Source organism: Anas platyrhynchos, chromosome 1 (assembly GCF_047663525.1).
Source record: "Anas platyrhynchos isolate ZD024472 breed Pekin duck chromosome 1, IASCAAS_PekinDuck_T2T, whole genome shotgun sequence".
Lineage (NCBI taxonomy): Eukaryota > Metazoa > Chordata > Aves > Anseriformes > Anatidae > Anas > Anas platyrhynchos.
In genome coordinates, this window is record NC_092587.1 from 56,197,368 (window position 1) to 56,214,986 (window position 17,619).

The 17,619-nt window shown below is 39.0% G+C and overlaps 1 protein-coding gene across 2 annotated transcripts in view; it reads left to right on the forward strand.

Moving 5' to 3' along the window:
* Nucleotides 1–17,619, forward strand: part of LARGE1 (LARGE xylosyl- and glucuronyltransferase 1) — a 285,774-nt gene that overhangs the window by 255,332 nt on the left and 12,823 nt on the right. For both annotated transcript variants that reach the window (XM_038180825.2, XM_027449977.3), the window contains 2 exons: nt 7,960–8,123; nt 12,526–12,804. In XM_038180825.2, the coding sequence (XP_038036753.1) occupies nt 7,960–8,123; nt 12,526–12,804 (443 nt within the window). The remainder of the gene's footprint in view (nt 1–7,959; nt 8,124–12,525; nt 12,805–17,619) is intronic.

The following is a 17,619-nucleotide window of genomic DNA, read 5'->3' on the forward strand; positions in this document are numbered from 1 at the left end:
TCACCAGGTGCTTCTGCCAAAGCATTAAATCTGAAGGTTGAATGGGGTGTCCCCTATTAGTGAAGGCTGCGTCCTGATCCAAAGCCCAGAGCAAGATCAGTGGGAGCTTTATCATGGACTTCACTCAATTTTGGAAGAAGAGAGCAGATTCCCCTTAGAGAAGACTTTTTAGAAAAAGAAAAAAAAAATTCTCCCCAGACTTCCACCATTTTTTTTCTTTTCCCTTTTATCAACACAAAGAAACAATGTAAAAATATCTAGTTTTCCAGAGAAAATACTTGCTTAGGTGTATATTTACTTCCTAAATGTCTTTTTACTAATTTACTTTTTCTGTACAAAACCAGAGATTTTTAATATTAGCAAATGGCTGTGCATTCCACCTAATAATATCAACCAGAAGGGCAGGAAATTGATGTGCTATGTAGCATAAACTCTGTTCTCAAATTTAGCAATTTCTGAATATCTTAAAGTGGATTGCAAAGGGAGCTTCCGAGTCGGTAACAAGAATCAGACTAATGCTGTGAGTACCCTTTGCTCGTGCAGGATTTCAGAATACTGCATCATCAGTAGGACTGAGATTTAAAGGTACTGTTTTGTCATGACATAGTCTTTCTCTAGTAAACAGATGGTTTATGGTAGTTTTGACGGGAAATCCTGCCTTCCCCAGCTGTGTAGTTTCTATTATTAAAACTGTTACTGTTATTATTATTAAATGCTGAGCTGGTAGCACATCCTTTTAGTTGCCTGAAACTTCCGATTAAATTGCTTTCAGCTGCTTACAGTATTGCTAGATGGGGGAACTGTTAACTATGTTTCTTTTTGCCATGCTTGTATACCTCCTTTTTTCTTCTCTCTGATTTTTTTTTGAAGTGAAGCATGGGAAAAAGTTTGGGGGGGATTGCCCACACTGCAAGCTCTGATGACTTCTTCATGGATATACTGCTTACCTCAGAGAAGGAGCTGACATTTAGCAAGAGTGACTTTGGGGCCAGGAATGTGTCTTTTGCCAAGCTGGTGAAAATTTATGCAAATTATAGGGCTGAAAAATCCCACTATAATTTATACATCTTCAGCAGAGCTTTGTTTGACTTCAAGGAGGCTCAGATCTCTGGAGACTCCTTTGGAGTGTGCATGGATACGTCTGATCAGACTGTATATTTGCCAGTGCCACCAAAGAATTGAGCATGCTGCAGGCGGGGGACCAGGACAAAACGGGCATTTTCTGTGACTGTTTCTCCTGAATGCTCTGCGCCTTTCTGTCTGACTGGACAGGAGAGCTAGGAGCAGGAACCTGTTTGGTCTCTGTCCTGAGAGAGATCCATTGCCCTCACTGCTATCCAGACAATATGGAGGAGAAAAAATCCATATTCACATATGAAAGGGATAAAATCATAGAATGGCCTGGGTTGGAAGGGACCTCAAAGATCACCCAATTCCAACTCCCCTGCCACAGGCAAAGGTGACACCCACTAGATCAGGTTGCTCATGGCCTCATCCAACCTGGCCTTGAACACCTCCAAGTATGGGGCAAAAAGCCCCATCAAAAAAAAAAACCAACACAAAAAACAGGGGATAAAACCAAATCAAAAGCCAAAAAGGCCAAGTAGCCTGGACAGAGGTTCTGGAGAGAGAGAGTGTTTGGGGCAGGAAAGAACTGATGGGTGCCTGTATGAACAGGCTATTGGCAGACTACTTGATGTTATGAGGCCTTGTTGGGCTAAAGAATGGGCAGGGTCTCACTCAGCAAATTTTGACCATGGAATTTGCTACACAAGAAGGAACAATCCAGGGAAACAAAAGCAGGGAGACCAACCCATCAAAGCACTGTGGTATGAGGGTGGGCTGGAAATAAGCTCTGCCAAGAAAGTATGTCAAGAACCTGGGGAAAGGAAATGCAGAGAAGTACCAAGGTCTCACAGCTGCAGCTGAGATCAAGAGGAGTTGTGCTTCATCTGTACAGAACTGTCTATGATGGTATGCATGCCAAGAACTTGGGTGCTTAATTGTGTTGATTATTCACAGTAAAGATAAGCCATTATTTCCATTTCACAAGAATATTGTCAATCTTTTCATATGCTACAACAAAATTTTTCTTGTTAAGTAGGATTTTTCAGACACCATCCTTCTCGTTGTCCCAAGCACAGCTTTGTTTCACAGATGGCTCAATTTGACCCATAGCAAACGTACGAAATTTTATGGCATGGGAGGAATAAGGATTTAATTGACATGGGATTAGCCTGGTTTTTATTACTAATCACTGGAGAAGCAAGAATTACGTTATGTAGGTCATTGCAAACAAGACTCAGTAAATGCTTTTTCCTCCTTACATCATCTGTTTTGTTTATGCCATCCTAAAGGCAGCAGTTAATTTAATTTTTAACTTTAAAAGTGCTAAATGTTGCAACACAATTGCCTACTGGTGGGAAGTGGGGCAGCTACACAGGAGGAAATAAAACTGCTGCATTTTATAGCCAGATTGTAGTTTCATCCTGAGCTGGTGTTATTTTTCATCTGTCTCGGTGGCTAAGCTGAGCTGGTTTTGTGCTATGAATCTTAACTGCACACACCTGGGAGAAGGAAAGATGATCTGAAAGTTAAAAGTTTTCATCTGAGCAGCTCTGTTCCTGTTGTGTTAGCATGGTATTTAGTGAGTTACTTAAGCCTTGTGTCATCTCACTTTACCTTAAACACTTCATGAGAAAGAGATGCCTATACAGTGAAGGGATTTCTCCCCTTCCCCAAGGTCTAAATAGCACTTAAGGAAAAAAAAAAAAAAAAGTTTTTTTTTTTCTTAAATATCACTAATATCAAAGAAAATATTTCTGATCCTGGACTTCGGATTGGTCTCATTTGTGATGAAATCCTGTAGATTTTGGTGGGAAGAAAATAGTTTCTGTGACACAGCAGTTCAAACAAATGAAGCTGATCACTGATGCGCTTCTTCTAGGAACAGCCTTAGGAAGGGAGATTTAGGAACTAAATCTGGTTAGGACTAACCAGTTCATCAGTGAAAGGTACATGTTACGTGCCATTATCATATGGGTCTGTTGTCTATCACATGGATACACCACAAATGTATTAGTCAGAAAAGTAGACCTGGTAAATGATGAGGATTCATGGTAGAGTTGAATAGTTTCTGGTCTGTCCGTGCTTGTCTGTCCAGCCTAGCCTCACAGGCCACCTGAGAAGTGAGTGGTCTGATCGCGTGTCACAGCTGGTCATCCCAAGAAGTAATGTAACGTGTACTCTTGGATATCTCTCTCTTTTTGCTTTGGTCTTCTGCATGTCATGGCACTCTCTGCACGCTACCATTTTTATTTTGGAAGCAAGTAACATCGTGATGCTAATGAAAGCACTCGCTGTTTCCCACTACAGTATTTACTAAGAGAACATCTACTGTACACACGCTGAAAAGCACATCACTTTGCAACTGCAAGAATATTTCCTCGAGGTGAAATTTCCCACATGCTCAGTGGCAAGTAGCCTTAGCCTTGAAAGTCTTGTAGAAAGAGTGAATCTCATGATAAGCAGACTTGCTTTTGTGAAATGCATGCTGTCACTCTAAGGATGAAAAGTCTTAGCTATATTAGGCATTTTGTTATAAGTATTACGGAGGGATTCTTAAAGGGATGCCATCTTTTTATCAAATCCAGCTGACATTAAGATCCTCATTTTGATGGTGCACTGTGTTTAAGTAAGCCTCTGTTTGTATAGATCTGTCAGATTCCCATTGGTAGCTCATCTTTTCATAAAGGTACAATGTGGGAGCAAACTCTAAACCAAGCTGTAAGTTCTTTATCCATAAATAATGGATCCGCACAATATACATGCTGTAGATAAGATTATATCATTAGAGAAATTTTATGTGACCATGTAACTGGAAAAGAATGAGGTAACTCATAAAGAGATAAGTTTAAGGTTATATATGTGACTGTCTTAGACAATTAGTTGCCTTTTGAATGTTGTGCATCATTAAAATTCTTCATTTTAAATATGTGTGTAAAAAATGGCATATGACTTTATGCCATATGTATTTATAGATTGTGTGTGTCCCTTCACAGTAAAAGGAAGCAGCCTTTATACGTGTGTCATACTGGGGGTATATGAATGTATTGAGAGAGAAATTGAAGGAGGGGAAAATACTCTTAAACTAATGAAGCTTTTTTATTCCTGAAAACATATTTTCTTTTTTCCTCCGCCCCATTTTATGTCTGTAGTGTATTTTAAGAAACACAGAGTAGAAACCAAAGACACTGTTTTTGTTGAGCTCTGACATATTACTAAGATGGGCCGTTTCTTCAAAGAAAGAAATATAGAGGCTTCTTTGGCCTCTCTTATCCAACCTCTCTTCTTACATTAATTTGCCTGCAAACATCAGGTTCAGTTTCAACTGTATTGCTGCTTGCTGTTAGATAAACCCAGTCTTGGAGAGACAACAAGGCAAAAATAGGTTGGAAATTTTCCTTTCCTACTATTGCCTCCAATAAATTTCTGTCAGAGGGCAATGAAAGAGCTGCCTAAAAGGATGACAAAACTGTGATGGCAATGCATTTTTACAAGTGCAAAAAGATGAGATGCCCGAAAGAAAGGATTTTTTTTCTGCTATGTCTCCAAAATAAAGGGATTTTTTTTTTCTGCTGTAACTCATTTTATGCTGTGCAATCATTTGTAAGAGTAATAAGTAAGAAATGTACATACATGTATGGTACTCAAGTCTTTAATTCCTGTCCATATTAATTTATTTTAAACATTCTATATAGAAGTTGTAAGATATTTCGGAGAAGTTACCAGTATTCTGGATTTCATAGTCCTGTAACTGAATGAGATTGTTCAGAAAGTAAGTAGGTTATGGTATTTCACTTCACAGTATTTTCCCCACTTCCTATTGTTGTCAGGCATCAGGAAAGAGATATGTTCAAATAACAAGCTGGCTGTTTCCAAGGATCTGATTTTTAGGTCGCTGGAGGAAAGAAAGGGGGAGGTATTTGTTTATTTATTCAACTTGAGAAATTGGCAGTATTATTTCATTATGCTGTGATATCTGTAACAATTTTACTCAAAAATAACAAAACCCACAGCAACAAAATTGTCCTTGAACTAGGTTGAATAAAAGGAAAAAGAGGCTAGCCTGAATGTTTTAGGGTGCATCTGACTTTCCCAGTCCATGCAGTCCTCAGCTGGCAGCTGCATGGACTGGCTTTTTGCTTCCTAATGTGTAATCTTGTGCAGCACCCACAATGTTGATCCTGATACCTTGTGCATGTCACACGATTGGCTTCAGTGAGAAACCTTGTGAGCTTACATGTTTTGCTGGACCAAATCCTAGCATGTCCAGCGTTGCTTCCAGCAGGAAGGGAGTTTTCACGTGGATAATCACATGCTATATTTCTTTCCAATGCCTGTTGCCTCCCCGTTGCTGCAGGATAAGCCCATCCTTAATGCAGACTGCTTGCCACGTGCACAGTACTACAGGCCAAATCATAGCCTGTCCTGTACTGATTGTTGTGTCTGAAGGAGCGTGCCTTATGTAAGCTGTGTTTGCACAGCCTGCAGAGGTCTCCTAAGGCTGTCCAGCAGTTTAGGCTCATGGTATGAGCAAGCAAGGATTGTACAAGTGTTCTCACAAAGCATTGACAAAATCCTGACCCTAAGAAAAGCAGTGGAAAGAACAGGTTACCCTTTCCCCATAGCAGAAGGCGCTTTCTGGTGCTTGCTGCTCTCCATTACCTCCACGGGCAACTTTGTGGCTTGGTGACTTTCACAGCCAAAATACTGGAGCCTCTGAGAAGCCGTCTCCCTCCTCATCCCCCACCAAGGGCTCTGTAGTATGCAAAACCATAATTGAGCCCAAAATGTTATTCTGTAACTTATAATTAAGTATTTATATCCTCATAGCTTGCAACCTGAATGTAATCTGATAATCATTCAGTGACTGCCTGATTAATAGCTGCTGTACAATTATAAACTTCTAGCCTTGTTGTTTGTGTATACAGCAGGATAGGAAGGTATCCCTGAAATGTGCTTTGCTATTGTCTTAACCGTTTACATTTAAAGCTCCTTGATAATTCTGATAAGGGCACACTAATATCTCTTTTCAAAGGAGAAACAAAAAGATACAATAATCTTTATAGTCATTGTTGTAAATATTGGGTTTAATTCAAATATTGTTTGAATGTGCTTTGGAAAATAAAGTACAGGCTCAGCTGAATCATGATTTTTAAACCAGAATGAATGAAACTCCAACAATATGTAAAAGAACTCCCAATTTTTATTCCACCAAAAGAGATCTTGATTTCAATAGAAGTTTTGCCTGAGTAAAGATTTGTCAAGATTCAGGCTCTCATCTTTCTAAAAGCAGTCTCTCCTGAGGGACATTTTAAGACCTGTGCAGAACAATAGCAAGGAAGAATGAGATCCTGATCCAAAACCCATTGAAATCAAAGGAGGTGTTTCCATTATTCAAAAGAAGATTAAAGAGTGATATACAGGAAAATACCAGGAATTATTCCATCAGCTGTCACAGAAAAACATTCAGCTCTAAGCATTATTGTTGATGGCAGCCATTACGCTTATAGTTCCAAGAACAACAGCTCTTGTTCTTAACACGGTGTTAGAACAAGAAACGCCTACATTTTCCAATGTTTTTCTTAATGATACTATTGTAAACTATTACTTTAAATCATTCTGAACAGAACAGAAGAGATTTTTGAATCTAAATGAATGTCTATAATTCATAATGTTTATTTCATGAAACAATTTGAAGTTCACAGTGATTTTATCAAAACTTGTATATATATAACATGAATATTTGTTTTAATTTATTCTTTACTGATAAACAGGTACTCTTATCCTTCTTATAGGTTAATTTTTAAGAAACAAAGTGTGGAAAATGATACCTTTACTAATAATCTACATTTTAGATCAACACAAACAGAACTCTATTTGATATGTCAATATCACGTATAATTTTCATTGTCATTACATTTTGTGGAATATTTTACAGCAGGGATGACTGATTTCTCCTTTAAAATGAATGCATTTTAAGAATTCTAGCCAGATGTTTGTCTTTAAATAATATAGTTCAGTGATGGAATTGGTCATCTGTATAGATGTTTGGTCAGTTTTTCTCTTCCTCCTTTCCCAAGAGCCAAACTTTTATTCTGTTAAAGCTACAGGAATAAATGACTGAGGATACAGTTGCTTTCTTTTGCTGTTTTGACTTTGAAGGGGCTTGGTTTTCAGGGAAGCCAAGAAATACCTGTTCTCTGCTAATCTGGCATCCTTTTGATTTCTCAACCCAAATATCCAGAAGTACAAATCCTGTTAAAAATATAGGCTTATATCTGGCTCTTCTGCAGTTGAAAGATTATTTTTATTTCAAAATTATACTGGTGCAGATACATAAGTCTCAAGACACTGACTAACGTTCAGTTTAAGCTGTTACTTTTCCAGCTGTCTGTCCATGCCCCCAGCAGCAGTTACTGTTCTCCAACAGAGGCAGCAGAATGGGAATTGCTTAGTCCAGGGTACAAGCATAATCTACTGCTGAGTCCCCTCTGCTGGAGCTGTATGTCTACAACTAGTTTAAAATACTGCTTCTAATAAGGAGTGGTCTTATGCATCCCATTGGATCATTAGCTCTGAAACTTGGCAGTTATTAAATGTGATTGTTCACTGTTTCATTGCTACTGTGGATGTTGGAAGATGATAATACATATGGTATATAAAATACATAGATCATAATATAATGGTCTATCTGCCTCATCTGTTTGCTTAGGAGTGCTTTCTTCTAATCTCTTGTCCAGTGGCTTGAAGGAGTGACACTTGGGAAAATACTGCTATGTTTGTTTCAGTCTGCTCCCCATTGCTTCATGCTGCAAGTTTCAAACCTCCTTACTCTCTCTGACTTGCAAGAGGAATAATAAAGGACTTATATTTATGTCCGCTTTTCCCTTACAGCTCCAGAAACAGCTGTCTGAGCTGGATGAGGATGACTTATGCTATGAATTTCGTCGAGAACGCTTCACCGTCCATCGCACTCATTTGTATTTTCTACATTACGAATATGAACCTGCTTCAGACAATACTGATGTAACACTGGTGGCTCAACTTTCAATGGACAGGTAGGCAAAATCTCTTGTTCATCTGGAAATGTGAGACGATGAAAATTTTTTGACAGTCTCAGAGCATTTCAAGAAATCCATCTATTGTAATGCTTTAGGGAGAAAGAAAAATGGCTTTCACAGAAACTTAGATATCATGCTGTAAGACCTTGCTTGAATTAGGAGTAGCACATGTAGACATCACACAGGCATCCAAACTTCAGTTTGCAGCAAATGCAGGAGTATAGGTGGAGTTCATGTGAGGCTAAATACTGGAGCTGCATGGGTTGTTACTTGTCAGACTTGTCAGGCATTATTATTTTTTGGAGTTTCACAGCCACCTAGGAAAAACAGGAGATGTTGGTGATGGACTTAGGCAAGCAGTGTTAGCTGATCAAAAGGTTTTTCACAGTGTTTCATCTTCAGACAATGTTAGTTTTGCTTTCATTGGTATTTCCCTTGCAGAAAATTTCAGTCAGTGGCTTGATTTTCTTATAATGAGAGTCAAAACTAAACATTTTAGTTTCAAATTTGGCAGTTTAAAATAAAATATTTTTAGTTTTAGTGTGCTAGTGGGAAACAAAAAATATCTCCTTTTGATAGGAGTAATTTCATTTTTATACAAATGTTGATTTTCAGGATAGTATCTGTAGTTTAACTCTTCCCAACTTCCAGTTCCAATGTAAAGTGGAATTTAACTGGTATTTCATTTGGGGAAAAAGTCCATTTCATGACAAGCTCCACCTGTGCCTTTCTGATTCCCGCGTTGTCACGTTTCAGAAGCTCTGTCAGTGTAGTCCGTATCAGCCAGCTCTGTGACACTTTGAATTGTCAGTCTCTTTTTTCCTCAGGCTTCTCAGTTCAAATCTGTTCCAAACTTTGTAGCTGCTGCTATCAGAGTAGGTAATAAAACAGGTCAGAACTCCTTGCATATAAGCAAGCAACTTATACTCTATTTGGCAGAGCACATGCAGAATGCTACATGACCCGTGAATATCACCACTGCTACACCAGTAGAAGGTCAGCAGTATTCCACGAGGGTCAGAGGAATTCAGATTAACAGACATTTGCAGCCTGTTTTAAAAATAAACATGAACAGATGAGGGCTGTTTTGTTTCGGCAGTGCCTCAGCACTGCATCCTGCACGTCATATTATGATTTGCTATGCACATCGGTGTGTGTTCTATTGATTTTTAATTGAGGAAACATTTCTTAAGTGTTCACAAACCTTTGAGTAAAAAACTAAAGAAATAAATTAAGCCAGACCCTGAGTGAGTGCCACAGTAAATTAGTAGAGTTGGTCTGTGCACATAGTATATTTTCCCCCCAGAATTTAATTCAGAAGAATGAGCTGGGGCTCGGCACTGATTCACTGGCACTGATGCAAAGTCTGAGCATCTGTTTCTCTTTCTGGATCCTCACTGGGGCACATGTTTTTATTGATAGACAGAACCACACATTTTTATTCAGGAAGAACAGCCCTCCTGATACTGTGCAGGAAAAATCTTCCCTACTTCTTTGGTGTGTTGCTATAAATTATTGATTTGAGTTGGAAATACTCTCTTTCAGCTAAAATCAATAAATAATATCATACCAAAGAGCTGTTTAGCTGCTTTGTTTTCTTTCACATCTTTCAGTTACTGCCTTATTTTTCGGTACCTTCTTTAGACCACTTTTATTAAATTCCTCCGGCGTAGCTATAGACATTTAATATTAGTGTCTCAGATGTAAGATGGCATGTACGTAAACAATGTGCTATATGCTACACTCTTGCTTAGTTCTTTCAAATGATCCTCCGACATAAGGAAAGGCAAAAAAAGCAACTCCCAGTTGTCTCCAATTCTAGACCTGCTAGAGTTGAGACTGACATGACTTGTGACAGGCTTACGGTTGTTTGTGCTGTAGGCTTGGGAAATGGAAGACAGAGTTTAGGAGGTAACATTAATGTCTGTAGATGGAGGCTTTGAGAGCAACTTCATTCAGTGTTGTTATTGGTCTCCTCTTGTACTGACGTGACAAATTTGGTCTGATAATGGCTTGGTTGCATCACAGGCTTTGTATGTGGCTTTCGAGCAAGTACTTTGGCTAGGCAGCTTTTTTAAAGGCATGGTATGTACCTAGGAATCAGAAATATGAGAAATGTGAGCTAAGGGTGTGGATGAGGAAAGAAAAATTTAGCATTAGACTTCTTGAGGTCAGGGTGAGAAAAACTCGTAAACTGGTTGAATGTGCTTAAGAGGCAGAGTGAAAACAAAGAATCTCACCAGTAAAATTCTCTTGACTGAAACAGACCTTAAAAAAAAATACCAGCTAAATGATGACCCCTATTATTATGCAGTATAAGAGTTTATTTATTTTCTTCAGAGAACACATTCCTCAAGACAACTAGCAACAAAGAAATAACTTGGTGTGCTTAGAAACTTGTATTTCTAAGTTCTGTGGTCAAAAAAAAAAGACTTCTAACAACCTACAGAGTTCAGATTAGGGAGCATCATCTAGCAGTCCCTGTATCAAACTCATAGAAGTGGAGCCTGTCAATGAGAAAGGCCCAGCAAAATGGAGTGTTCTGAAGGGCACTAAGCTGTCCAGCTTGAAATTTATACCAGCAAAACACAGTTTCCACTTAACTGTTGCAGAAAGCTTTGCAGGCATCATCAGGTGTGCCGTTTAAATAAGTTATGTATGCCATTTGTCCACTGCTTAGACTCCTTGAAAGGCATTTTGCTACATTTCTTTCTAGGCAAGTATTTCATTTATAAAAGGCTGCCCTAAACCTGAGTGATGATGAAATGGATCCTACTGATTAACAGGTTGTCACTATATTGAAGAAAGCAAAAAATATTTTTTTTCTCTACTTGTTGTTAGTACAATCAAAAGCCTAAAGCCTTCACATACCTTTTAGATCCCTTTTATCGATTGGTGTTTCTAATTCAGCTGTATGTTTCAGGCTGATAATAGCCTTTGTTTCAATAATAGATAAAAAGAAAATAATGTACCAGGTATAGATTAGTAAAAGTAATATCTCATATCTAAGACAAAATGATTATATCGTCTTGAATGTCATCAGGATCATTCAGAAACACTGGAGAAAGCTATTAATGTTAAATCAGAATTTGTGTTTGCTGGTATATCATTCCTTTCTGCTGCAATACTTAGTGTGATAGTAGGAGGGGGAAATTATTTTCTCTGATTACAATGATGCAGAAAACTTTTCTTGTGTTCTGTATAAATATTAATAGGAAAAATCTAGTAACACAGATATGGAAGGTAGAGAAGATAATCATGTTGCATCATCTACTCTTCCTAATTTTTAATAGAATATGTGGCTAGGCTGCATAGGTTCATTTCCCTTTATATTAACTCAAGAGGCTTTGTAATCAGTTCTTGCTGTATTTTTGGGTGGCATATCTTAATCTCTAGGCAATTCTGTATAAATTGTCCAAAGTGATTAATCTATTTTGACCAGACTGGGTTTGATTTACATTGTATATGAGGTCTTTTGTTGTCATTTTCATCAATAATATTGTAACTGCTGAGAGTTTTAAAAAATATTCTTTGATACAACCTGTTCTAAAAATCATTTAGTGGACTTTGAGGAGATAATGCTAAAACATATACAGATTAGTATTTTAAATGATGGTTTTGTCTGAACTGTTCTTTTGGTATTCCATGCCATATCTCTCCCTCTTTTCCTCCTTACTCATGGTAAACCCCATTTCTATCGTGTTTCATCCTTTTGCCCTTCCCCTGACAGTTTTTTTCAGTCAACACAAATGTTTATATAAGTCAGTATTCCCTTGACCTGTCACTTTCAACAGTTTTTAAGATCTGACTAACTGCCTTGCAAAAATTTTGAAAAGGTTTTCCTAAACAGGAGGTAAAGTGATCTGTGGGTCTGTACACCTTTCTTTTCCACTGGCTTCTTGAAGAGAGACTAACTTGGCCTAAAATGTGAATTGGCCACTAGGCATAGCTTTAGATTACAAGTCCCCTATTCTATAATTAGATCTACATAGACAGATCCCTACAACCACTCAAAGCTCTCATCAGATGAAGCCCCGTCGTCCGTGTGGGTTTTTCTGCAGCATCAAGGCTTTAAGCAGAAAGGATTGTCATTGATTTCACCTGGCTTTAGGTATTTGTGTTGTGGATGTTTATATATGAGCTAGTGCCATCTTTGTCTCCCTCGTATTCACTGGAGAGAGGTAGGCGTATCTAGGGTGCAGTCCACCTGTCCAGAAAGAGACATGGACTTAGATAAGATGAATTGTGCTGTAGAAATATTTATTGCTTTCCACAGGATATAAAGTGATGCCAATCTGTCTCACTTAGATAGAGGTATCTGTATTTGATGAGATGAACCCAGGCAAATAGTCCCAGACGGGGAGACAGCCTTTTCTTATTCTCACCCTTCCTCTTTCAGGCTCCAGATGCTTGAAGCTATCTGCAAACACTGGGAAGGTCCGATCAGCCTGGCACTCTATCTTTCTGATGCAGAAGCCCAGCAATTTCTGCGCTACGCCCAGGGCTCAGAAGTACTAATGAGCCGCCACAACGTTGGCTACCATATCGTCTACAAGGAAGGCCAGTTCTATCCTGTGAATCTGCTAAGGAATGTGGCCATGAAGCATATCAGCACACCGTACATGTTTCTGTCTGACATTGACTTCCTGCCCATGTATGGACTCTACGAGTACCTCAGGTAAGTGGACAGTGGTGGAAGGCTCCCTGCTGCCACATGCTTTCTCAGCCCCTCCACACCCCACCCTTCTCACACATTCCCAAAATAATGCAATTTGAACAGATCTGAAAGAGGCAGTGTAGTTGTTTAAAGTGTGACAACACCCAGCAAGGCACAAGAATATTTAGGGTATAGGAAGAGGGTGTAACTAGAAGTAACATCATATAGTTATGGGAAAAAAAAAAAAAAAAAAAAAAAAAAACGGTTCTAAATATGAAACCTGTTAGCTATCAGAATAATTTTTCAAAACAGTTTGAAAATTGAACTGGATTAAGTGTCATTAAAGGTACAATAGTGTCCAGTATTAGCAGAGATGTGAACTAAGCAATTTCCTTAAACATTCCAGGTTCTTAATGTCAATGACAGAAAAAACATGCAGAATGGTACTGAATTTTTTGTCCTTGTGATAGATTCTTTCACTCTTTATCCAGTTCCATATCTTGAAAACGGAATGAGAGTCTAACCAGCTTAAGAATATGAGTACGACCTGCACCTGTCAAGGCAAAATAATTAGCGTAAAGAAACTGGGAAGAGTAACCTCAGTGTGTACTGTATCTTAATGAATGTGAGCAAGTTGGACTGAACAAACTACAGACCTCTCATCTATTAACAGAGCTATTTTTAATAAAGACCTTTTTCCTCTACGGAGGCTGGTCACCTGAGGCCAAAGCATAGAGCAAGGAGGACACCCTGTGGCCAGACAGAAGGATTTCAGTTCCTTAGTCCTTAACCAGTTTTGTCTTTCATCTCTTTTTGAGTTTGGTAAAACCTGATCGCAGTGCTCCAGTGAGGGTCTGCCTGTAGGTGAGCCCTTTCAGTATGTAGGCCTGGGGTGCTGGAGTGTAAAGGGCAATATACCTTCCTGTATTGTAAACTTATGAATCGATTCCTTTGTTTCAGGCTAACTCAGTAAGTATCTTCTTCTCCCTTCTCCCTCATGTGGACAGTTGCCTTTTTCACTTTCCACATCTGTGAACTGGGCCAAATTCCCTATAGCTTTTAAGATGCTGGATTTCAACTGAAGCTTTCACTGAAGCTTTATCCCACTGTGTCAGCCAGTTTCCCACTTATTTCAGGGATATTTCTTTTTTACTTAAAGGATTTCAAAATAATTCTGTCTCTCGCACACATTAACTGTCTCAAGATATGTAGAGGGACTGCTGTTATTAGCAGTACCGTTCTTTGACGTAAGTGCTGCATGCTGTTACATTTCTTCAGATCAATGCTGGACACAGGAAGGATAGCAGCTGTTGACACTGACATGTAGTACCAGAAATACAGCTTGTTCCTACATGCTGCTTTGCAGTGCGTTGATGGGAGCCAGAACTGAAACGAAGGAGAGAGGAGAGAAAACAAAGTGACATACCACAGTGCGCTTGAGACATTACAGCCATACAAATTACTCCGATATGGTGATAATGTATCATGGGACTAAATGCACAGTGATGCCACACATTGGTGTTGTTCAGGAACAAAAAAAAAAAAAGAAATGGATTGTCACAGAACATTGTTGCTTCCGAGACACTGCGTTGCTCTACACGTCTTTTGTGAGATCCACACCACCTTAACTCTGTGCATCTCTGTTGCTTGGGAATATTGAAATTGCTAATCTGCTACCTCCAGCTCTTTAAAATGGGACTGGATTGGAGGTGGGGGGGGCACAAGTAGAGTCATTTGTTGCTTTTTCAGTAATGATTTTTCTGAGCAAAATAGCAGGGAGGTGCAATGAGATTATTTTAAATACAGATATGTTGTATATTTCCACATTGTCTGTTCCCACAGCTCCTTCAGGTAGCTGATCAGCGCCGTCTGTTGGAATGGCAGCTACTGTTCGGTAAAGAGTCATATACATATAATCATCTTCATTTCCTCAGAGAGAAAAACCATAAGCAAAAAGATGTAGTCTGGTATTTCAGGTGCTGCTTTATACAGAATGAGCCAGACAACTCCATCTTGCTTGCAAGCTGCATATATTGTATACTGTGTCTCTACAGAGTATGTATTCTCAGAGACAGGAATTTTGAAAAACATTTCCAACCTGTTTTGAAGGCGTTGTATGTGAAGAATTGCAGCCAGTTTTGAAGGAGAAGTTGGTGGTAACCAGTCCCTCTAGGTATCTGTTGCTAGCACTTAGATTTATGTAAATTGAGCTTTTTCACAGCTGCTAAGTAATGCCATTTCAATGCTTTTAATCTCCATCAAAACCCCTTTTTGTTCTACCTTACTCTCCTGTAAAGTACAGAGGGGAAGAAATGTATCATTTAAAGGCTTCCTGTTTACAAAACTCAGGCATTTTTATGGTCTGTGCTGAGCAGAAGTCTTTTGTCACCTTCAGTCATTTGTTACTGAGGTCATCTTGTCATTGCCCCAGAGCTAAAGGCTCTTTCTGGTTGCAAAAAGTAAGGTGTGTGGGTCATCCTAAAGGCTCTTCTAACATAAAATAACTAGACAGGCTGCTTCTTTATGGTATCTACAGTTGTCACAGCTAGCACTAAAGTTCTTTCCTGACATATTTCTATAAAATATGCCCTTTGCTTCCAGGGACACATTAGCATAAACTGGGAGCTTGCATCCAAACCCTATCCATAGGTTTTAGACCTCTTCCTTGTAACATGAATTGTGAAATATTTCTGGTTGCTCTTTAGCATCTCAGAAAGAGTCACACATCATGTTGTGCCTGTTAATTTTTATTTGTTGCGTACCTTTGAAGGTTCCTTTTGTAGAGAGGATGAAAGTCCTGATGAATTTAACACTGGGCTGACATCTCTTCAGTTCGTGTAACAAACCCCATGACTACCTTGTCCATTGATCTTGACCTAATCACTGAGGGTCCTGATGGTGGAAGATAATTGGAATTAATGTACACTTTTTTATTTTTTTCTGAATTCAATGCTTTTGGATTAGATTATTAGTATTTCTGTATCTGAGCTTCTTTATCCAGCAGAAATGGGAATGATACTACTATCTGCCCACTTGACGATGAAAATGATTTGTTAATTTTTGGAAAAGACTGTGGAGATGAAAATATTGATCTCAACATGCTGGAGTTCATTCAACCTCTGAGGAGACTCTTGTGATTTAAGGTTCATTTCATCCATGCTTTACAAAAAAATAGAGTTGATTGGTAGATTAGAAATTTAACCCAACCCTCACTGTGTCAGAATGACATACATCGGGTCTGAACACAAAGGTGCCTGGGAAACGGTTTCCTGGACAACACTAGCAAAGAGAAACCTCATCATAAAATCTTATATCCTCATTTTGGGGTTTGGGGAAAAGGACAGATACAGGAAAATGGGTACAGGATTGATATTACCGAATCCAAACAACAGCCCTCACAAGAATAGTGCAGGAATTAAAAAGTTTCCCTAGTGCTGGTTTGTAAAATAACCTAATGTGTTCCTCATGTTATATTCCACATACGTTGCAACATTTAACAGTGGAAATTTTCTATTCCAAGTGCCACAAAACCAGTCAACCAGCAAATGGCACCTCCACTCAAACAAGGAAAAACAAACAAACAAACAAACAAACAAAAAACAGCACCACACAGAAAGGAAAAACAGACTTGCTTTCAGTAGGAAGAGGTTAGATTTTCAGTTGGGAGTCCAAGGAGCAGACCACCAACTTCTTATCAGAAGAAAATGGAAGGAGTTCTTTTCTCTACCAAAACTCCCTTGTCTTTATCACAATTAACATGACCTCTGTTGTCCTCTGTCACTGAGGTTCAGCACCTGGACATCAGCATTGATTCTTTCCTCACCTTATGTCAGTCTTTTATGTCATCTAGTGCACATCCAAAGCAGGCTGTTCTACTCAGAGATCAGTGCTGCCCTCAGCTCCCAAATCAGTTTTACTGAACCTCTACCCTTTGGCCTTAACAATATGCACCTCAGATGCTCACATACCTCTTGAAAATATTTCTGCAAAGATTATCCCATTGCATTATTTTACTCTTGAAGCATCTCTGGTGGTTCTCTGTGTTTGACTGCATCTGCTACAAACATCTTGTTTTCATATTCTGCTTTTTTTTTCCATATTAACCTTGGACTGTTACAGTGATTTCAGCCTCAAGTATCAGTTTTTTCACTCTGTGTTGGTTTTCTTTGTAAAACTATTTTCATCTGATCTTTCCAACAAGAGATCTAAGTCCCAGTTCAGCCACTGACACCTGTTTTAAATTTGCAGATGACGACTGGGGAGTGTATGAAAGAATTATTGATACCCATATAATTTTTGTGCTTGTTTCCCATATTTTAGAAAGTAAGTCACACTCAACACTAGTTGTAACATGCAACTCTGCCTTACACCCTTGCTTAACACCTATACCTACTTTAGCTTCGATCTACTTCAGACTGTGAACTTTGGTGGACAGGATTGTCCCCTACTCCTTGGACAGTGCCAGGCAGAGATGAGGCCTTGAGTTTTGCATGAGACGTTTGAGCTCTTCATGAAAGAGACAGCAGCAGCCATAAATGGAAGTGGCTCTTCCCTTGCAGAGCCCAAAGGATGAGCATCGCTGCAAACATCACCTGTTTCTTCCTTGCACTGAATCCTCAAAGCTGCACTGCTCAAGTCTGACAGATTGCATAGAGTGCAGAAAGCCTGGGATGTTGTCAGAGTAACTGTATTAGTGTACCCTGCTTGCAGAGAAGGTGTGAAGAGGAAAAAGCATTAAAAGCATCGTAAAGACTGGATGCTGGCACTGCTCAGTGATTCTGGAAGGTCATGGAGGCTGATTGTAAAGGATTAATCTATTTACATGCAGATATCTTG